At 40.4% G+C, this 18,398-nt stretch overlaps 1 protein-coding gene across 5 annotated transcripts in view; it reads left to right on the top strand.

Annotated features, from left to right (window-relative positions):
• The window catches only part of NCOA1 (nuclear receptor coactivator 1), a 276,241-nt gene extending 260,171 nt beyond the window's left edge, over positions 1 to 16,070 (top strand). For 2 of the 5 annotated variants that reach the window (XM_034952725.3, XM_034952724.3), the window contains exons 19-21: positions 3,348 to 3,531; positions 8,080 to 8,169; positions 13,692 to 16,070. In XM_034952725.3, the coding sequence (XP_034808616.1) occupies positions 3,348 to 3,531; positions 8,080 to 8,169; positions 13,692 to 13,862 (445 nt within the window). In that variant the 3' untranslated portion in view covers positions 13,863 to 16,070. Of the gene's footprint in view, positions 1 to 3,347; positions 3,532 to 8,079; positions 8,170 to 13,549; positions 13,607 to 13,691 lie in introns of all 5 variants that reach the window. The other 3 variants (XM_055108164.1, XM_055108163.2, XM_055108162.2) reach the window with 3 other exon arrangements.
• Positions 16,071 to 18,398: the final 2,328 nt, after the last annotated feature.

Raw genomic sequence — 18,398 nt, 5'->3', positions numbered from 1 at the left:
ATAGCATTTTCTACCCCTGGCGCCTCCTTTCCATTCTTTACTTTTTTCATAGTGATTAACACTTGACATACTGTGTGATAGTCTATTTATTTGTGATTTTTCTTCTCCATCTAGAATATGAGCATCATAAGAGCAAGGACTTTATTTTGTATTACTTCTGTTTCTCCATACTCTGGAACAGGGAGGCCCTTCATATACATCTATCAAACAAATGAGTGCAAATACTCCCTAAGTCAACATCTTGGATTCAGATTCAAATATGGGTATAGGTTTTCGTTGTATTTTAGTAGTTTTTGCAAACTTTGACTTTCCAAATCATTTGGGAAAGAAAACAGTTACCACCAACTCTTTAAACACTCACACTTGCTCATTTGGTTCATGTGCAAAAGCTTATTAGTCATCATAAGCATTGTGTATTAGCGTATATCACCTGGAGACAGTGACCACTCACTGTCTCTGTCACACAACACAAGATACCATGAGGAACACTGAAAAACAACCCCTGCTGCCAAATAACGAACAGTCTAGTTGGTGAGGGGGCAGGTCAGAGAGAATTAAAACATGAAACAGTCAGAGAACCGTTAAGTAGAATGATGTAATAGAGTTCAGAGGTAGTGTAACATGATTCTTTTTCATTATCTCTCTGGTGGCAAGAGAAAGAAATGGTTAAACAAACCTGTGGGTCCTGGAACTGGGTAGTGCTTCTGTGTAAGGCTGGTTGATGGGAGAATCCTATTGCTTATTATCATTTTAAAGGATAAGAAGTCCTGTTGTTTAACCTTTTGTTTCTCAGACTTATTTGACCAGGGACTCCCTTGCTTGTTAATACCTGTAATATCTGTGGAACCCACTCTGGGCCAGAGTATTCATCCTTCTCTTTTTCCCATCATTTAGTGACTACCAAATACCTAGTGCTACCCTGAGAAAACTGTGATAGCTGCTACAAAGCAGGCAGGAAAGCAGAGTGAGGAAAAGGGCCTGTGAATGTTGGACTTTAGGTGTCAGTGAACCCAGACGTCTTTCTAGGACCTGAGACAGTGATTGCAGCTGCAGAAGAGCTTGGTCTTCTTCCCTTAATGGAAGATGCTAAAATGGAACTATTGGCAGGAGCAGTTTGAAAGAACTTAAACTAATATACAGTCCCAAGTATTAATTTGAAAGGAAATTAAGCTCTAAATTTTTTTCAATAAGTATGACATCATTGCAGTCCTTGAAGTTTCCACATGCATTAACTTACATAGCCTTGCTCCTCCGCAGTGGTGACTTATGTATCAATTGACAAATGAGTACTGTCTTAGGCAGAAATGTTCTCATTAGAAAATAGGCATAGAGGCTGGGTGCAATGGCTGATGCCTGTAACCCCAGCACTTTGGGAGGCCGAGGCAGGTTGATCATCTGAGGTCAGGAGGTTGAGACCATCCTGACCAACATGGCAAAACCCCATCTCTACTAAAAAAAAAAAAAAAAAGAATACAAAATTAGCCAGGCGTGATGGCGCACGCCTGTAATCCTAGCTACTCGGGAGGCTGAGGCAGGAGAATCACTTGAACCCAGGAAGCAGAGGTTACGGTGAGCTGAGTTTGCGCCATTGCACTCCAGCCTGGGCAACAAGAGTAAAACTCCATCTCCAAAAACAAAAGAAAATAGACATAGATTAGTAGGCTTTTTTCTCACCTTTAGTTGTAGGATCACTGCCCCATAAGCATACACACTGTGCAGACATTAATGGTCCACAGGTGTATTATTGACTATTTCCTAGGCATATAATTTTCTGTGGGCATTTTTGTTTTATAATTACTTGGGGGAAAATTCTGTACTTTTCTTCAGACATGATAAATAGGCTGTTTCTTGGCCTGTCAATTCAGTATGATTACCTTAGTCTACTGGAAACTGTAAATGTCAGTATATCCTTCTTAACACTAAGAGCTAGCAAGGAATAGATAAACTATTGATGGGGAAAATTATTTTTAAAATCAAATTCTATAGAATTAATATTAAAATAGGTGGAATTTTACCAGCAGTTTATTGTTAACAATTAATATATAGTCATAAAATATTTGGTGTTTATAGAACTTAGGAAAGACAGAATTAATATCATTATCCTTTAGATGTGCATATCTGTATCAATGAAAATTTTCAGGGTTCAAATACAAAGTGTCAAGTTGAATTCCCATGGAGTTTATTGCTTACTATTCTACTTCCTAATAGAGACTGATTTTACATTTGAGATCTTTGGTGTAACAACAGTCCAGAACTTGGCCATGAAGAAGGAAGTCAGTAAAATAGGCTCTCTGAAAAACATAATTGCTTATGTATTTTGCTTCCTAGAAAAGACGTGAAGCTATGTTGAGGCCTGATAAGACCTTGGAAGTTTTTAAAAGGATTAAATTTGCCACCTAAAAACATTTGGTTGTATACATCTGGCTTCCTCTTAATTTGTAGCATATTGAAAGCGACCAGAAGATAAAACCTTGAGAAGTGACAACAAGCTATAGGATATTGAATAAAGGGTCTCAAATTTTAGTATGCATGAATAGTTAAAGATGGACCTTTCTATACCCACCCCTGGAAAATGTGATTCACCAGGGCTTGAGTAAAACCTGGGAGTCTCAATTGCCAATGAGTCCCAGGGTATTCTCTTGTAGATGGTCTCTGCACTACACTTCAAAAAATGTATGCCACTTCACTGGCACAGATACAGTAAACCATTTAATAGAAAACAATCTGAACAGCACCATTTGACAGCACCGAATAATAACCCATGCCATAATTCATTTATTCATCAGGTATTTACTGAGTGCCTGCTATATGTCACATATTAATAGAGACAAGAAATAAGTGGAACAAGATACCATCATTCCCCTGAAGTATTAAGTCTAAGAGGCTCTACAAGCAAACACAATATAAGGATGCTGTCTTTGAATCATTCATTCGTGTGTTAATTCATTCAGTGAACATTTATTGAAGATATATATATATATATGTATATATATGCCAGACACTTTGCTCAAATAGGACATTCTCTGTTTAGATAGGTAAATGTCAGTTACCTAGAAGATTTACTTACATGGAAAACTTCCTTTCTTAATTATTTAGATGATTGTAGCCTAGCATCTCTGATATTGTGCCAGATAATTGTTATTTAAAATGAGCTCTTTTCAGTTATTTAATCCCTTATATAGACTTCAGAATGTATCTGAATTATATTAATTTTTATATATTTTAAGAAGATACAGTCATACATGCAATTTAAGGATGTAACGTATTTTATTTGGAAACAGAATCTAGTCATATATCCCCTTGTTCATGATCAGTGGATGTAATCTGGATTGTTTTTGAGTTTACAGTGTGTTCAGTCAAGCTGTCCAGAACCAGCCCACGCCTGCACAGCCAGGAGTATACAACAACATGAGCATCACCGTTTCCATGGCAGGTGGAAATACGAATGTTCAGAACATGAACCCAATGATGGCCCAGATGCAGATGAGCTCTTTGCAGATGCCAGGAATGAACACTGTGTGCCCTGAGCAGGTAAGTGGCACACTCGCCACACACATGCCACACCACATCACAGTTAATTCTGAGGAAAATCAGGTATGTTGACAGTTACTCATCAGAAATAGCCACACTTCTTTATTCTTTCCCACTAACTTTTAATAATTACTGGCTCTTAAGATATACAATGAAAAATTTTGACAGCCTTTTTTTTTTTTTTTTTTTTTTTTTTTTTTTTTTTGAGATGGAGTCTCACTTTGTCACCCAAGCTGGAGTACAGTGGTGCAATTACAGCTCACTGCAGCCTTGACTGCCCAGGCTCAAGGGATCCTCCCACCTCAGACTCCTAAGTAGCTGGGACTGCAAGCACATGTCACCCTGCCCAGCTAATTTTTTTACTATTTGCAGAAACAAGGTCTCACTATGTTGCCCAGGCTGGGCTTGAACTCCTGGGCTCAAGCAATCCTCCTATCCCAGCCTCCCAAAGTGCTGGGATTACAGGTGTGAGCCACTACTCCTGGCCTTGACAGACTTTATAAATAAGATTTCAGTTTCATGAGATTTTAGTGTTTTAGATTTATAAAACAGTACATGGCTGGGTGTGGTGGCTTATGCCTATAATCCGAGCACTTTGGGAGGCCAAGGCAGCTGGATCACAAGGTCAAGAGTTCGAGACCAGCCCGGCCAACATGGTGAAACCCTGTCTCTACTAAAAAAAAAAACAAAACAAAAATTAGCTGTGCGTGGTGGCATGCACCTGTAATCCCAGCTCCTTGGGAGGCTGAGGCATGAGAATTGCTTGAACCCAGGAGTTGGAGGTTGCAGTGAGCTGGTAATTGCGCCACTGCACTCCAGCCTGGGCAACAGAGCAAGACTCCATCTCAAAAAAACAAACGAACAAAAAAACAGTACATGTAATATATTGTCTTGGAATATTCCATTATATTTTGAAACATTTTCTTCATTTCTACCTTTTAATTCAATAAGCATTTATTCAGTACTTACTGTGTACAAAGATAGCCTTGTGGGACATGCATATGTACAAGTTGGGAAAGACACAACATGAACAAAGGATCATTTTAATCATAGGACAAAACTAGTATGTAAGAGATGGGCCATATGTGTTTCTGTCAGATGAGGAGTGTATGCACAGTTGACTACTGAGGGCTTAAAAGAAAAAAGCCCTGGTCAAAAAAAGGCATTATGAAAAAGTTGCCTAAACAGAATAGAAAAAGAACATTCAAGATTGGTTATCACAGCATGACCTAGGCAGGATAGGAGTTGAAAGCCTAATTAATGTTAAGGGGATATTTATATTTTATTTAGAGAAGAAGTAATGTGGTAAGCTTTTTTGATATGTTGCATGCCATCTAAGTGTGTGGAATTTATCCTGGAGCCTCTTACAGATTTTTAGAAGAGAATGAATAAATTCAAAACAATATTTAAGATTATTGCAATAACTCTCTATAGTTGCTATTCTCATTATTCATATCAGCAACCACAAAGTATGCTATAGTAACTAGGCTATTACCATGCAGCCATCATTTATAGGCAATCATAAAAATATATAAACACCAATTACCTTTTTTATCTTCAAATGATACTATATCACCTCATGTATAGAGGTGTATATTATATCACCTCTATATCACATGAGGTGATATATGTATGTATAGAGGTATAATATAATGTATAGAGGTATATATAATGTATAGAACCTCATTACAATTTATTTCTATTTTGTCCCTCCTGTGCTACTGTTGTCATACATGTTGTATTTATATATGTTCTATTCCCTGCAATTTATTATTTTTTCTTTAGTCAATTATAAATTATAAATTTATAAATTCTACTTACAAATTTATAAATTAATTATAAACTATAATTGACTATTTAAAGAAAATTTAAATAAAAGCTTTTTTATATTTACCCACATAGTCACCACTTTAAATTTTCTGCATTCTTTTTGTAGTTCTAAATTTCCATTTGGTATTATTTTCCTTCTGCCTGAGGGTCTTGCTTTAACTTTTTTTTTTTCTTTTTTTTTTTTTTGAGATGGAGTCTCGCCCTTTAGCCCAGGCTGGAGTGTGGTGGCACAATCTCAGCTCACTGCAACCTCCACCTCCCAGGTTCAACCGATTCTTCTGCCTCAGACTCCCAAGTAGCTGGGACTACAGGCACCCGCCACCATGCCCGGCTAATTTTTTTTTTCTTTTTTTCTTTTTTTTGTATTTTTGGTAGAGATGGGGTTTCACCGTGTTAGCCAGGATGGTCTCAATCTCCTGACATCATGTTCTGCCCGCCTCGGCCTCCCAAAGTGCTGGGATTACAGGCGTGAGCCACCGCGCCCAGCCTTGGCTTTAACATTTTTATAGTGCAGGCCTGCGGCTAATGAGCTTTTCTATGTCTGAAAAAGTCTTTCACCTTCATCTTTGAATGTTCTTTCCCCTAAACTCTAACTTGGCAGTTTTAGCTTTCAGTACTTTAAAGATGTTGCTCCACTACAGTGTTGCTGATGAGACATCTGCTGTCATTTTATCTTTGTTCTTCCATGTATGATCGATGTTTTTCCCCTCTGGCTGATTTTGATTTTTCTCTCCACCACTGGTTCTAAGTAATTTGATTATGATATGCTTCAGTGTATTTTCTTCATATTTATTATTCTTGGGGTTCATTGAGCTTCTTGATACATTACCATATAATTTTCATTAAATTTTGGAAAAAATTTTTTGTCGTTTTTTGGTTTTTTGTGGTTTTTTTGAGACAGAGTCTCACTCTGTCACCCAGGCTGGAGTGTAATGGTGCAGTCTCCACTCACTGTAACCTCCACCTCCTGGGTTCAAGCAATTCTCCTGCCTCAGCCTTCAGAGTAGCTGGGACTACAGGGGTGCGCCACCACACCCAGCTAATTTTTATGTTTTTAGTAGAGATGGGATTTTGCCATGTTGGCCAGACTGGTCTCAAACCCCTGACCTCAGGTGATCTGCCCACCTCGGCCTCCCAAAGTGCTGGGATTATAGGCGTGAGCCACCACACCCAGCCAAATTTTGGAAAATATTGATCATTATTTCTTCAAATAATTTTTGTCACCATCCTTATTCCTCTCCTTCAGAGACTTCAGTTGCATGTATAATAGGACACTTGAAATTGTCTCACATTCACCGATTCTCTAGGTTTGGGGGCTTTGGAGCACTGGGATGAGGTTCAGTTATTTTTTCTTTGATTTTAGAACATTTATATTACTGTAGCCTCAAGTTCACTAATTCTTTATTTTGCAATATCTAATCTGTTTATACAGTGTATTTTTCATCTCAGACATAGCAGTTTTCATATCTAGCAGTCATATTTGGATCCTTTTTATATCTTCCATATCTCCAACATTTTTTTCATATCTGTTCAGTCTTTCCTCTTATTTCTTAAACAAATGGAATATGGTTATTATAATTGTCCTGATATTTCTCACCTATCAGTTCTATTATCAGCATCATTTTGGAATTGATTTCAGTTGACTTCCCTTTTCATTATGCATCATATTTTTCTGCCTCTTTGCATGCCTGGTAATTTTTTATTGGATGCCAGACATGAATTTTACCTTGTTTATATTCCTACAAATATTCTTGAGCTTTGTTCTAGGAAATGGTTACTTGGAATTTTGATCCTTGCTTTTTTGTTTACTGCGACCAAAGCAGTATTTTTTCTAGGGCTAATTTTAACCTTACCACCAAGGTAAAACCTTTAATATGCTACATGATACTACATGAATTAACGATATTTTCCACTCTGGGGGGTGAAATCAGGGTTTATTCCCAGCCCTGTGGGGACTTTGGGAATTGTTCCATGTCATCTATTCAGGTGATTGTTTCCCCTGCATCTATAAGCTGATTAGTACTGAGCTTCAGACTTGAGGGCCACTGCAGATCTATTCCAGAGCTCTCTCTGATATTCTGCTCTGAGGATTCTAGCTGCATCCCCTTAACTCAGGGAGCCTGCCAGGCGCTGCCTGGATTCCCTTTGTCCATGATACAGCCAGAAATACACTCCAGGCAGTAGGCTGGGCGGTTGCCACAGTAGGGACTGCTGAACTGTTAGGGATCACTGTCCTTCGTTGCCTTTGTCTAATGTCTTCAGTGCCTTTTTTTCACATATTTTGTCAATTTTTTTAGCTGACTGAGGCAGGAGGATAAGTCTGATCCCTGTTACTAAATCTTGACCAAAGTGTGAGTCTATCACTAATTAACATATGTATGTGTGAATTAACTTTTTATTAAAGTATCATATATAAGAATATAGAGAAAAGTGTACAACTCAATGGATTTTCACAAAGTGAACACACCTGAGTACCACTCAGATCAAGAAACAGAATGTCATCAGTACCCCAGAGGTTCTCCTTGTGTCCCTTACACACTCACTACCCCACAAGGGGAATGACTATCCTGACTTGTAACAACACAGTTAATTGCTAAGCTTTTCATTTTTGCTGTGCTCCTATTACTTTTCTGTCAGTGAGATTGTTTTTCATTGAAGAATTTGGTTTTCAGCTTAAACAACTAGCTTGTAATTTGATCTTGTATTTATCTTTAATAGATAAATGATCCCGCACTGAGACACACAGGCCTCTACTGCAACCAGCTCTCATCCACTGACCTTCTCAAAACAGAAGCAGATGGAACCCAGGTCAGTAAGGAAATTCTAAGCCCAGAGCTGTCAAATGTACTCTAGATGCACAGAGGTCATTGTGTAGCATCATTAAGAGCCTGACCTTGGGAGTCAGACCTGGGTGTGAGTCCTGGCTCTGCTCTTCTTAGCTGTGTCGTCCTGGGCATGTTATGGAGCTTTCCTGAGCTGCTGTATAACCACAGAACTAACATGACACCTGCTTATAGGATTGTTGAGAGGATTCAATGAGATCAGTTCAGATGGTTTAACTCAGTGCTTAGATAGGATAAAGTGATCACAAATGGTGGCCACTAATTGTTATTTTGTAAATAAGCACAGTGCTAAAAACTCATCTGTAATCAAAATACCTCAGAAGATCTCAGTAAATTCAGACAAAACAGAGTACCTGCTATATACTTCACCTCCTAAGAAGTATGTTTCAAAACAGCACAAACAGCAAGGTGGCCACTTTCCTATATTAACCTAATTTAGAAATTGTGGGCCGGGCGCGGTGGCTCATGCCTGTAATCCCAGCACTTTGGGAGGTCGAGGCGGGTGGATCACGAGGTCAGGAGATCAAGACCATCCTGGCTAACATGGTGAAACCCCGTCTCTACTAAAAATCCAAAAAATTAGCCGGGCGAGGTGGCAGGCGCCTGTAGTCCCAGCTACTTGGGAGGCTGAGGCAGGAGAATGGCGTGAACCCCGGGGGGCGGAGCCTGCAGTGAGCCGAGATCGCACCACTGCATTCCAGCCTGGGCGACAGCGAGACTCCATCTCAAAAAAAAAATTTTTTTTGGAGGAACGGCTTAATTCACTTTTGTAACTTTGGTTGAACTTTGGTCTCTCTCTCTCTCTTTTTTTTTTTTGAGATGGAATTTCGCTCTTTTGCCCAGGCTGGAGTGAAGTGGCGTGATCTTGGCTCACTGCAACCTGCGCCCCCTGGGTTCAAGCGATTCTCCTGCCTCAGCCTCCCAAGTAGCTGGGATTATAGGCGCCTGCCACCATGCCCGGCTAATTTTTCGTCTTTTCAGTAGAGACAGGTTTTCGCCATTTTGACCAGGCTGGTCTCGAACTCCTGACCTAAAGTGATCCACCCGCCTCGGCCTCCCAAAGTGCTAGGATTACAAGCATGAGCCACCAAGCCAGGCCAGACTTTAGTCTCTTAATGAACATTTTTAACCCAGGGATTATGCCACAGATGGCAGTAGGAAGACACATAAGATATGTTCCATCAGCATCTGGTGAACTGTGGGGAGAAGTGAGGAAAGGAAACTTCATTTGTGAAATGCTTGTGGTTTGCCAGGCACTGTGCTATGCACTGTATGCATTATCTCATTTAAGCCTCACTATAACCCTATGAACGAGGTAGTATTCCTTTTCTTCACAGATGAAGAAACTGAACATGAGGAGGTTTAACTACATGTACCATTCACAGTGCTAGAAAGAGGAAGAGCTGAGGTTCAAACCCAGGTCTTTCTACCGCCAGAGTCCACACTGTTCCTGCCATACCAGTTAGGGACTGCTGAAAGATAAAACACATCAATATATGCACATAAACTGTCACATAACCAAAGAAGGCAAATTATTACAAGTAATGAACCATAAGCATTCAAAGAAAGGAGAATTTGCTGAGATGGTCAGAAGAGCATTTTTGCAAGAGATAGAGCTGAGCTGAGCCTTGAAGGACAGTTACCAAGGCAAAGGGAAGGAAAAGGGTATGGTAGTTGTTGGAGGCTGGTGCAGAGGTACATTTAGAAGTAGAAGGAACTGGAAGGCCACAGAAACAGGGAAATAGTAATATCTCAACATAGTCCTGGGAAACCAAATCAACTGAAGGTAAAGGGTTTATAATAAGTATTCATAGGAATTAAAATTGGTAAAGTGGCTTGGGGCAAATTTCCAGAGGCCTTGAATGCTAAACTGAGGGATTTGGATTCAACCCTATGGACAGAAGAGTCATCCCTGAAAGGGAACATCGATAGAAGTGCTAGTTTAGACTTCATCTTGGGAAGAAGGTGAAGGAAGATATATTGGCCAGTTGAGAAGGACAAAGATTAGAAGACTGGGTTCACAGTCTAAGCATTAGGAAATAGGACCTGAGTCCTCTCAAGGTAAAGAGAAGGCATTTTGGCTCACACCTGTAATCCCAGCACTTTGGAAGCCTGAGGCAGGCAAATCATTTGAGGTCAGGAGTTTGAGACCAGCCTGGCCAACATGGAGGAGAAACCCTGCCTAAAAATACAAAAATTAGCCAGGCATGGTGGCGGGCACCTGCAGTCCCAGCTATTCAGGAAGTTGAGACAGGAGAATTGCTTGAACCCAGGAGGTGGAGGTTGCAGCGAGCCAAGATCACACCACTGCACTCTATCTTGGGCGACAGAGGGATACTTCGACTCAAAAAAAAAAAAGAGAGAGAGAGGGCATTTTAAGATTGGGGAGCCGGGTGCAGTGGCTCATGCCTGTAATCCCAATACTTCGGGAGGCTGAGGCAGGCAGATCACTAGGTCAGGAGATTGAGACCATCCTGGCTAACACGGTGAAACCGTGTTAAAATACAAAAAAAAATTAGCCAGGCATGGTGGCGGGCGCCTGTAGTCTCAGCTACTCGGGAGGCTGAGGCAGGAGAATGGCGTGAACCTGGGAGGCGGAGCTGGCAGTGAGCCGAGATCATGCCACTGCACTCCAGCCTGGGTGACAGAGCAAGACTCTGTCTCAAAAAAAAAAAAAAAAAAAAAAAAAGATCGAGGAAATGAAGAGTCTTCATTCACCAGATGTTTTTGAAAGTCTCAAACCCACAGAGACATTACTGGGCAGCTTGACAAATTAGTTACACCCAAACAACCATGTTTTAAAGTTCCAGAGCCCTGCCCTGAAACAGTATTTGAACTGAAGCAAAAATTATGCCAGAAAATCTTCAGAGGTTGGGACTCAGCTCTCACACCAGTCTTCTCACCTGGAAGATCTGAAGCTTCTTTTGTGTCACACTTTGCCTATCTGAGAAGTTGTGACAATATAAGAAGTCCTTTGTGGACTGGTGTGAGACACCCCCTTTTAAGTAATAGTTTGAAATGGGTTTTAGAGTTTGTTCAGTCTTTTCAGTTTTCTGTAATTTCAATAATACACTTTTTTTTTTTTTTTTTTTTTTTTTTTTTTTTTTTTTTTTTTGAGACTGAGTCTCGCTTTGTCGTTGCCCAGGCTGGAATGCAGTGGTGCAATCTCAGCTCACTGCAACCTCCTCCTCCTGGGTTCAAGTGATTCTCCAGCCTCAGCCTCCCAAATAGCTAGAATGACAGGCGTGTGCCACCACACCCAGCTAATTTTTTTATTTTTTGTAGAGATGGGTCTCACTATGTTGCCCAGGCTGGTCTCAAACTTCTAGCATCAAGTGATCCTCCTGCCTCAGCCTCCCAAAGTGCTAGAATTAGAGGCATGAGCCTCCATGCCTATCCTAGACTATCTTTTAAAAAGTTTTATTTTTAAAGAAGCAGAACTTTCTAGTTTGTTTTATCATGCCTTTATCAAGAACTTTTTAAGAATTTAGGGACAAAAACACCTTATGCTCTGCCCCAATATTTCATATGTAGAAACATAAACATCAAATTTTATATGTTGACCTTTTTTTAAATCACTGCCTAAAAAAGAACTATATTTTGTGGTCATGTGAAGTTTCAGTGGTAGAATTTTCTTTCTGTTGTGGCCAATCATGAATCTTGCTCCAGTGTTTTTGTATTTACCAGACGGCAGCTGGGGAGTGAGTTAGACAGAAATATAAAGACAGATGTACAGAAAGGGAGAAGAAAAAGATGAGGAGAAGAGGACTAGGGGAGTAGTAGGGAACTGGGATGGGATGGGGAGGAGGTAAGACAGGAGAGAACAGGAAGAGAACCCAGAGAACAGAGGAGCAGGAAGAGGGATGGCAGGAGGAGGTAAGACAGAAGAGAACAGGAAGAGAAGAGAGGAGCGGGAAGAGGGCTGGCAGGAGGAGGTAAGACAGGAGAGAACAAGAAGAGAACAGAGGAGCGGGAAGAGGGCTGGCAGGAGGATCGTTGACCTAGGAAGAGAGGAAGGCCTGGTGAAGCTCTAGAAGGAAAGAGTCAGAATGAGACGTTACAGACCACAAAGGCGGGGCAAGGGCACAGAGGCAGCTGGAGAGCAGACTGGGCGCGTTGGTGTGTTATAGACACAAGAGAAAGAGCCCAGCGGAGGCAGTAACAAATGGGAGCATATAGGAGCTAGAAGCCACATTTGGGAAACTAGGGAAAGGGGAAGAGAAGGAGAGAAAAGCAGTGCAAATCTAACTAGAGATTTGATTCCTTAGGCACTAGGAAAGCTCAGCTTGGGGGCTGTCTGCCTCATCTGAGAGGGAGGAAAGTGGAGATATAAACGGATTAAGAGGATAGGAGACCAGGGGACAGACTGGTGTCCAAATTTGATGCATACCACATTTGACATTTGGCTAATGAAGGTTGATGGAAAACAAATTTTACCCGATTAGGATAGAAAAGTTTTTTAAAAAGCTGAGTGTAATTGGCATGAATTAGTGATAAATGACCAAAAAAAATACACCACTAATCTAAAATACTTTATGACCTATCAAACAGGAGACACAAGTTTGTCAAAAAGTTTGAGACACTTAGATGCACTTAGATGCCTTAGAAGGCATCTCCATTCCTGGTCTGGAACATTCACAAGTGTGGTATTGGCCCTAATCAGTTCTACGAACAACTTTTTAATAAGGCTGGTTGGTAAAGACTAACTTCTGGCTTTGTTTTCCCGATAGAATATGCTAGAACTATGCAACTTTAGACATTTTTAAGGAATAAGTGTATTATTACTCAAAGTAGTGAAGGGAAAATTCACACTGTTCTCAAGGCTAATAGACGTACTGTTAATTTTAGCTCATGTGTTTAAATGGATTGTCTATCAGGGGAAAAAAGTCAAATATGAAATTGTTCTAATGATAATTTGCTGTAATTCTAAAGCCAATATGTGAAAGAGCTGTGTAATAATATATTTAAATACTAAAAAATCTTTTGGACATTAACCTTAGATGCTGATGTCCTCTTATTGAGGTGTGGTTTTGTTTTGCTAATACTGGTTGAAAGCCCTTAATTTTTCAGTGACATCATAAAGATTTTTTATCCTACTGAAATCATCCATAGAATGGTTTTAAACCAGTTTTCTAAATATCATGTATTTTTTAAAACCTACCACTGGATACCCAGACTCTGAAACTGGGCTTCTCCCAATCTTGGCAACATTAGCAATGATACTCACTTTCAGTATTGATGGCAACCCTATAGGAGGCGTGACCATTCCAATTTTGATTTTATTTTTAAAGTGTGAACTTTCCAGAACCCTGAGCAAAATGAGTGCAGCGATTTTCTTTTTGTAGGACAAGAAGACAGAAGAGTTCTTCTCTGTGGTGACTACAGACTAGAGGAATGCTCTAGTGAGTTTCCACTTCAAGTAGTACCCACTCATAAGCCGGGGGGGCAGACCCTTCTGTCTAAACACATCTTTTATTTGTGTTCCAGCAGGTGCAACAGGTTCAGGTGTTTGCTGACGTCCAGTGTACAGTGAATCTGGTAGGCGGGGACCCTTACCTGAACCAGCCTGGTCCACTGGGAACTCAAAAGCCCACGTCAGGACCACAGACCCCCCAGGCCCAGCAGAAGAGCCTCCTTCAGCAGCTACTGACTGAATAACCACTTTTAAAGGAATGTGAAATTTAAATAATAGACATACAGAGATATACAAATATATTATATATTTTTCTGAGATTTTTGATATCTCAATCTGCAGCCATTCTTCAGGTCGTAGCATTTGGAGCAAAAAAAAAAAAAGAAAAAAAAAAAAAAAAGGAGTTCGCTTTTGTCGGGAGATTGAAAGATGTTTTTGTTTCTTTCTTTGTAAAGGCCTTGGATATTGAAAAAATACCAAGGCAGAACAGTTGGACAATCTATTTCTTGAGCCAAATTTAATTATTCTTATTTTTGTAATCAGTCATTGGCTTCTTATCTGGATGAAGGCTTTTGGAGGAGAACCAAAACGACAAGTTCCAAGAAGAAGATGAAGCTCCGCCTCCGCCGCTTAGTCCCAACTCTGCCCAGGAAGAAGGGCCCGTGGGGCTTTGCCTGTGCCCGTCCACCAAAGGCTGTCACGTGTCTCGAAATCAGCAGCCCTCCCCATCCCAATCCCAGGCAGCTTGTGTGTACAATCAGCTTCTCTAGCAACTCTGTATCTGTTGGCTTCAAGAGAATATTTTGCCTCCACATATGTACCCCTTCTCCTTTTTTTGAAGATGGATTTAAACCAAGATGCCTCCAGGAAAGAGGACGAAATGAGTATATTCACAGAGGAATCCAAAAAATACAGTTTGGGGGAAAATGCAATAATTTTTGATGAGATGGGTGAAGGACAAGAAGTGAGTTGTGTCAATTATTGTAGATACAATTTTCTGATTAAATCTGGAAAAATAAAAGGCAGCCTGTTTTTTCTGCTTTTATTGTATTAACAGCTGAGGTAGCTAAAGTTATTTAAAATAAAATTAAATTTATGATCCAAGTAGCTTATTTTTCCCTTTAAATCTCATTGTAAATATATTTGATTTCTTGTAGAAATTGATTTCCTTCTGTTTAATTTTATGCTTTTATTATACTCTTGATTTTTCTAAATTTGTGTGTGAAATATAACATTGATTGAATTGCAGTTACATTTGGTTAGTAATATTTCATTATTTTAATAACTGTGATGTCATGTATGGATTTACTTTGGGGTTCAAATCAAAATGTCACTGCCAGAAAGAGCTGTTCCAGCTGATCTAGAGCATACTGCCCTAGAGTGTCCCTGGGATCATCTGAACAGAAGTGCACAGGCTACTTGTACAGAGAAAAAATTAATACTCAAAGGAAATCTTCATTTTTTAGATTGACTTTGGGAATTTGAATTTTCATCAGTGCAAATATAAATTTCTCTATCCTGCTGTGAGGCTAATTGGTACCATATTTTCCCTTTGTGTCTTGTGACTCTGCCACATCCCATCTCATCCTGGCCTCTGAGTCAAGAACCCAGTGAACTGACTTTCTAGTTCTAGAAGTTCCGCTGCAAGGCCAGGAAAGCTTGAGAAAGGTATTGTGGAAGAAGCAAAGGTAGACCCCCATCACTCACCTTTGTCTGCATCCCTGGGCCTGTGAATGATGACAGCACCTGACATTCTGCACCAGCTACCTCTGCCTCCATGGCAGAGAAAAGGCCATAAGAACAGTGGAAGAGGAGCATGGACTCAGACTTCAAGGAAGAAGCCATTTCCCCAGGTCCTTCCTTCTGCATCTCACCACCCCTAGTTACAAATAACTCCACTGAACAGCATCTATTCAGAAACTATGCCGAATAAAAAGATTGGTGGAAGGGCTCATGTGGTTAGCAACTATGAAACAGAAATAGGACACTCAGTTACAAACATTATCTCCTTTAGTTTTTCAGAAAATGCATCCCTGATTTCATTCATTTCCAGCTTGAAAGCCAGCCATATTACTCTAGTCCCTACCAAACTGCTCTAGAAGGTCATTTCCATTTTGTTTGTGATATTTAGACGCGCAGACTTCAGGAAGTTCACCTTTAACTTCAGCATTCCAGATGAAGTTTCCTGACTCAGTGCTTTTGCATAAGGAACTAGAAAAAAAAAGTGGTAAGGAAAATTGGAGATGCTAACATCCTCCCCCACCCCAACTGCACCTTAAAATATGCATGTCACCTTCAAGGTTTTATAATTGCACTGTTTGTTTTATGTATGTACAGATTAAAATTATTGCTACATTTGAGGAAAATAAAATTGCTTGCTTCTATGTAATTCCTGTCATTCCACAGGAAATTCACTTTTCCAGCTACTGAATAGAATTTGTTTAACAACCTCATGGGTTGCCTCTTCATTTACTGGGAAGAAATGAAATGTACATTCTGCAGAAATTGCCAAAGCCCAAATTAACGAGTATTATAAAAGGATAATAAAGCATCCCTGAAGCCAAAGATCCTCAAAGTCATCCTGATTTGAGCCAGACCATTGAAATTTGAGAAGGTCAAACTGAAGTCATGATAGCAGGCCTTGAGGGGTTCTAACTGTGACATTGTCTGATGATTAAAGACTTCTAGGCCTGCTGTTTCTTGACTCAGAAGATCTGGTCCAGGCAGTACTTCATGGCCATAGATGCCATGTCTCTCTCTATTTTTTTTTTAATATATCAACATTTATCAATAATAGGTATTGAGTCTTACTTGAGAAGCCTCCTTCAATGTGACAATGCATTTTATAGGAATTAGGCCCTGTTGTTTGTTTTTAAATCCTAAATCCACCAACTTGGCTAAGTAGGGCTAGAGTGTAAGAGTTACAGAGGAAAGAAACATGAAATGCGGCTCAACAGTTAACGACAGATTTATTTTAGAGAAAATAAACCTGAGAGGGGCTTCTGGCTGATTTCCATCAGGAGTGCTTTCTCTTTCAGAGTAAGAGTATACGTTGGTTTTAGGGTGACGGGGCTTATCACAAGCTTGGAATGTTTTTGTGTGAGGGAGAAGTTTTATGGCAGGGTCGGAATGTCTGGGCAAAGGGGAGGTTATCTTGGGGCTGATGTCTTTCTGGCCAGAGGGGGGGTTATCTCGGGGTTAGCATGTCTTTGGCTGGGGAGGAGTTTGGAGTGTTGCTGGTTGGAGATGTTATTTGTGGTTTATGGTTGTGCTGACCTTAGTCATTAGGCTGATGCCCTTTGGATTTAGGCGGTTTTTGATTAAGGTGAATTTTAGAATGAGGGGCTTGTCCAAGATGGCGATGCTCCTGCTCTGTCATAAGGTAAATGTGATTCCAGAGGGCTCAAGGAGGGTGTACTTCCCACACACATTCCTAGACCTAAATGTACACAGATTTGGTAACTGTTTTCTGAAGTCATATTTATGGGGGACAAAACCTTTTTTTTCCATAGTTGGGATAAGATAAAAATGAAACTTCCCTTAGATGAGGCTGAACATTGATTTAAAGTTACCCTGAGGTGTAGGGGTGAGGAAAACAAAAACAATTGAGGACAAAGTGTGATTGTTATAAGGAAGTTTCACCTTTGTGGTTTCACCTAAGGTAGGTTCCATTCCTAAAGAAGACCTCAGAAATGGTCTCCTAGGCCCTGACAAAGAAAAAGCAAGGACAGTTGTCTGCTTACAAAGGCAGTTGTACTGATTTCCTGGTTGACAGTAACTGCTCTTCCCAGAAGGGCACCTCCACTTGAATAAAGTGAGTAATTCAGAGCAAGCTTGAGCCTTGACCATTCCTGTGCCCCTGAAGATCTTGATGATTTAATTAAGCCCATAAATTATTTTTATTGGAGAAAACTGCCAAAGGAAGCGTGCCTCTGTCCAGAACCCTTTCTGCCAGCACTAAATTAGTTTTCTTTCTATATTTTCATTGCCCCCAGAATTCTTAACAAGATTGAAGGAACACAAAGTTCTGGCCTTACTCACTCATTCAACACATTGTATTGTCTTTATCTGAGGAACTGGGGATATGAAAGGATCCCGACAGGCATGCGCCCTGCCCTAGTGGAGCTTATATTCACATCAGGGGACTTAGATCAAGATAACCACAACTGGATTAATTCCAACTGTGGAATTCACACAGGAGAATTCCAAGTAGGAATTTGTAAGCAGGGCCTCATCTGGAGGCGAAGGCAGGTTCCCTGAGGAAGCAATGGCATTCAAAGTGAGGTTTGCAGGTGATGAGGAGGTAGCTCAGTGGAGAGCCAGTGAACAGAGTTGTGAGAGGCAGCACATGGGAAGGCCTGGAGACAGGGAGGAGCCCCAGAGAGCTGCTTGTTTTAAGTTGTTAACTAGCACTCTCCTGAGCTGGCATCTACATTAGAGTTACGTCAGCCCATGGCTCCAGGAGGAACAGCACTAGGCATTGGGATCCTCACTTGGAAATTGTTTCAGCTCATACTTAAAGTCTCTTCCACAACTAGCCCTGTCCTGCCAGAAATACAGGCTTCTGTATCTTCTACACAGTAGTCTGTAGCTGGTGACAGTATTAAAAGTACTCGGAGACAATAAATTTGTAACAATTTCTAAAATACTTTTCTGCACATTATCTCATTTAATCCTCTGCTGTCCTTGTAGAGACTTGTTAGAAAATAAGCTCTGGGCTGGGTGCAGTGGCTCACGCCTGTAATCCCAGTACTTTGGGAAGCTGAGGTGGGTGGATCACC

This window comes from Pan paniscus, chromosome 12 (assembly GCF_029289425.2).
Source record: "Pan paniscus chromosome 12, NHGRI_mPanPan1-v2.0_pri, whole genome shotgun sequence".
Classification (NCBI taxonomy): Eukaryota; Metazoa; Chordata; class Mammalia; order Primates; family Hominidae; genus Pan; species Pan paniscus.
The sequence above is the reverse complement of the archived record's forward strand: the minus strand, read 5'-3'. Positions and strand labels throughout refer to the sequence as shown.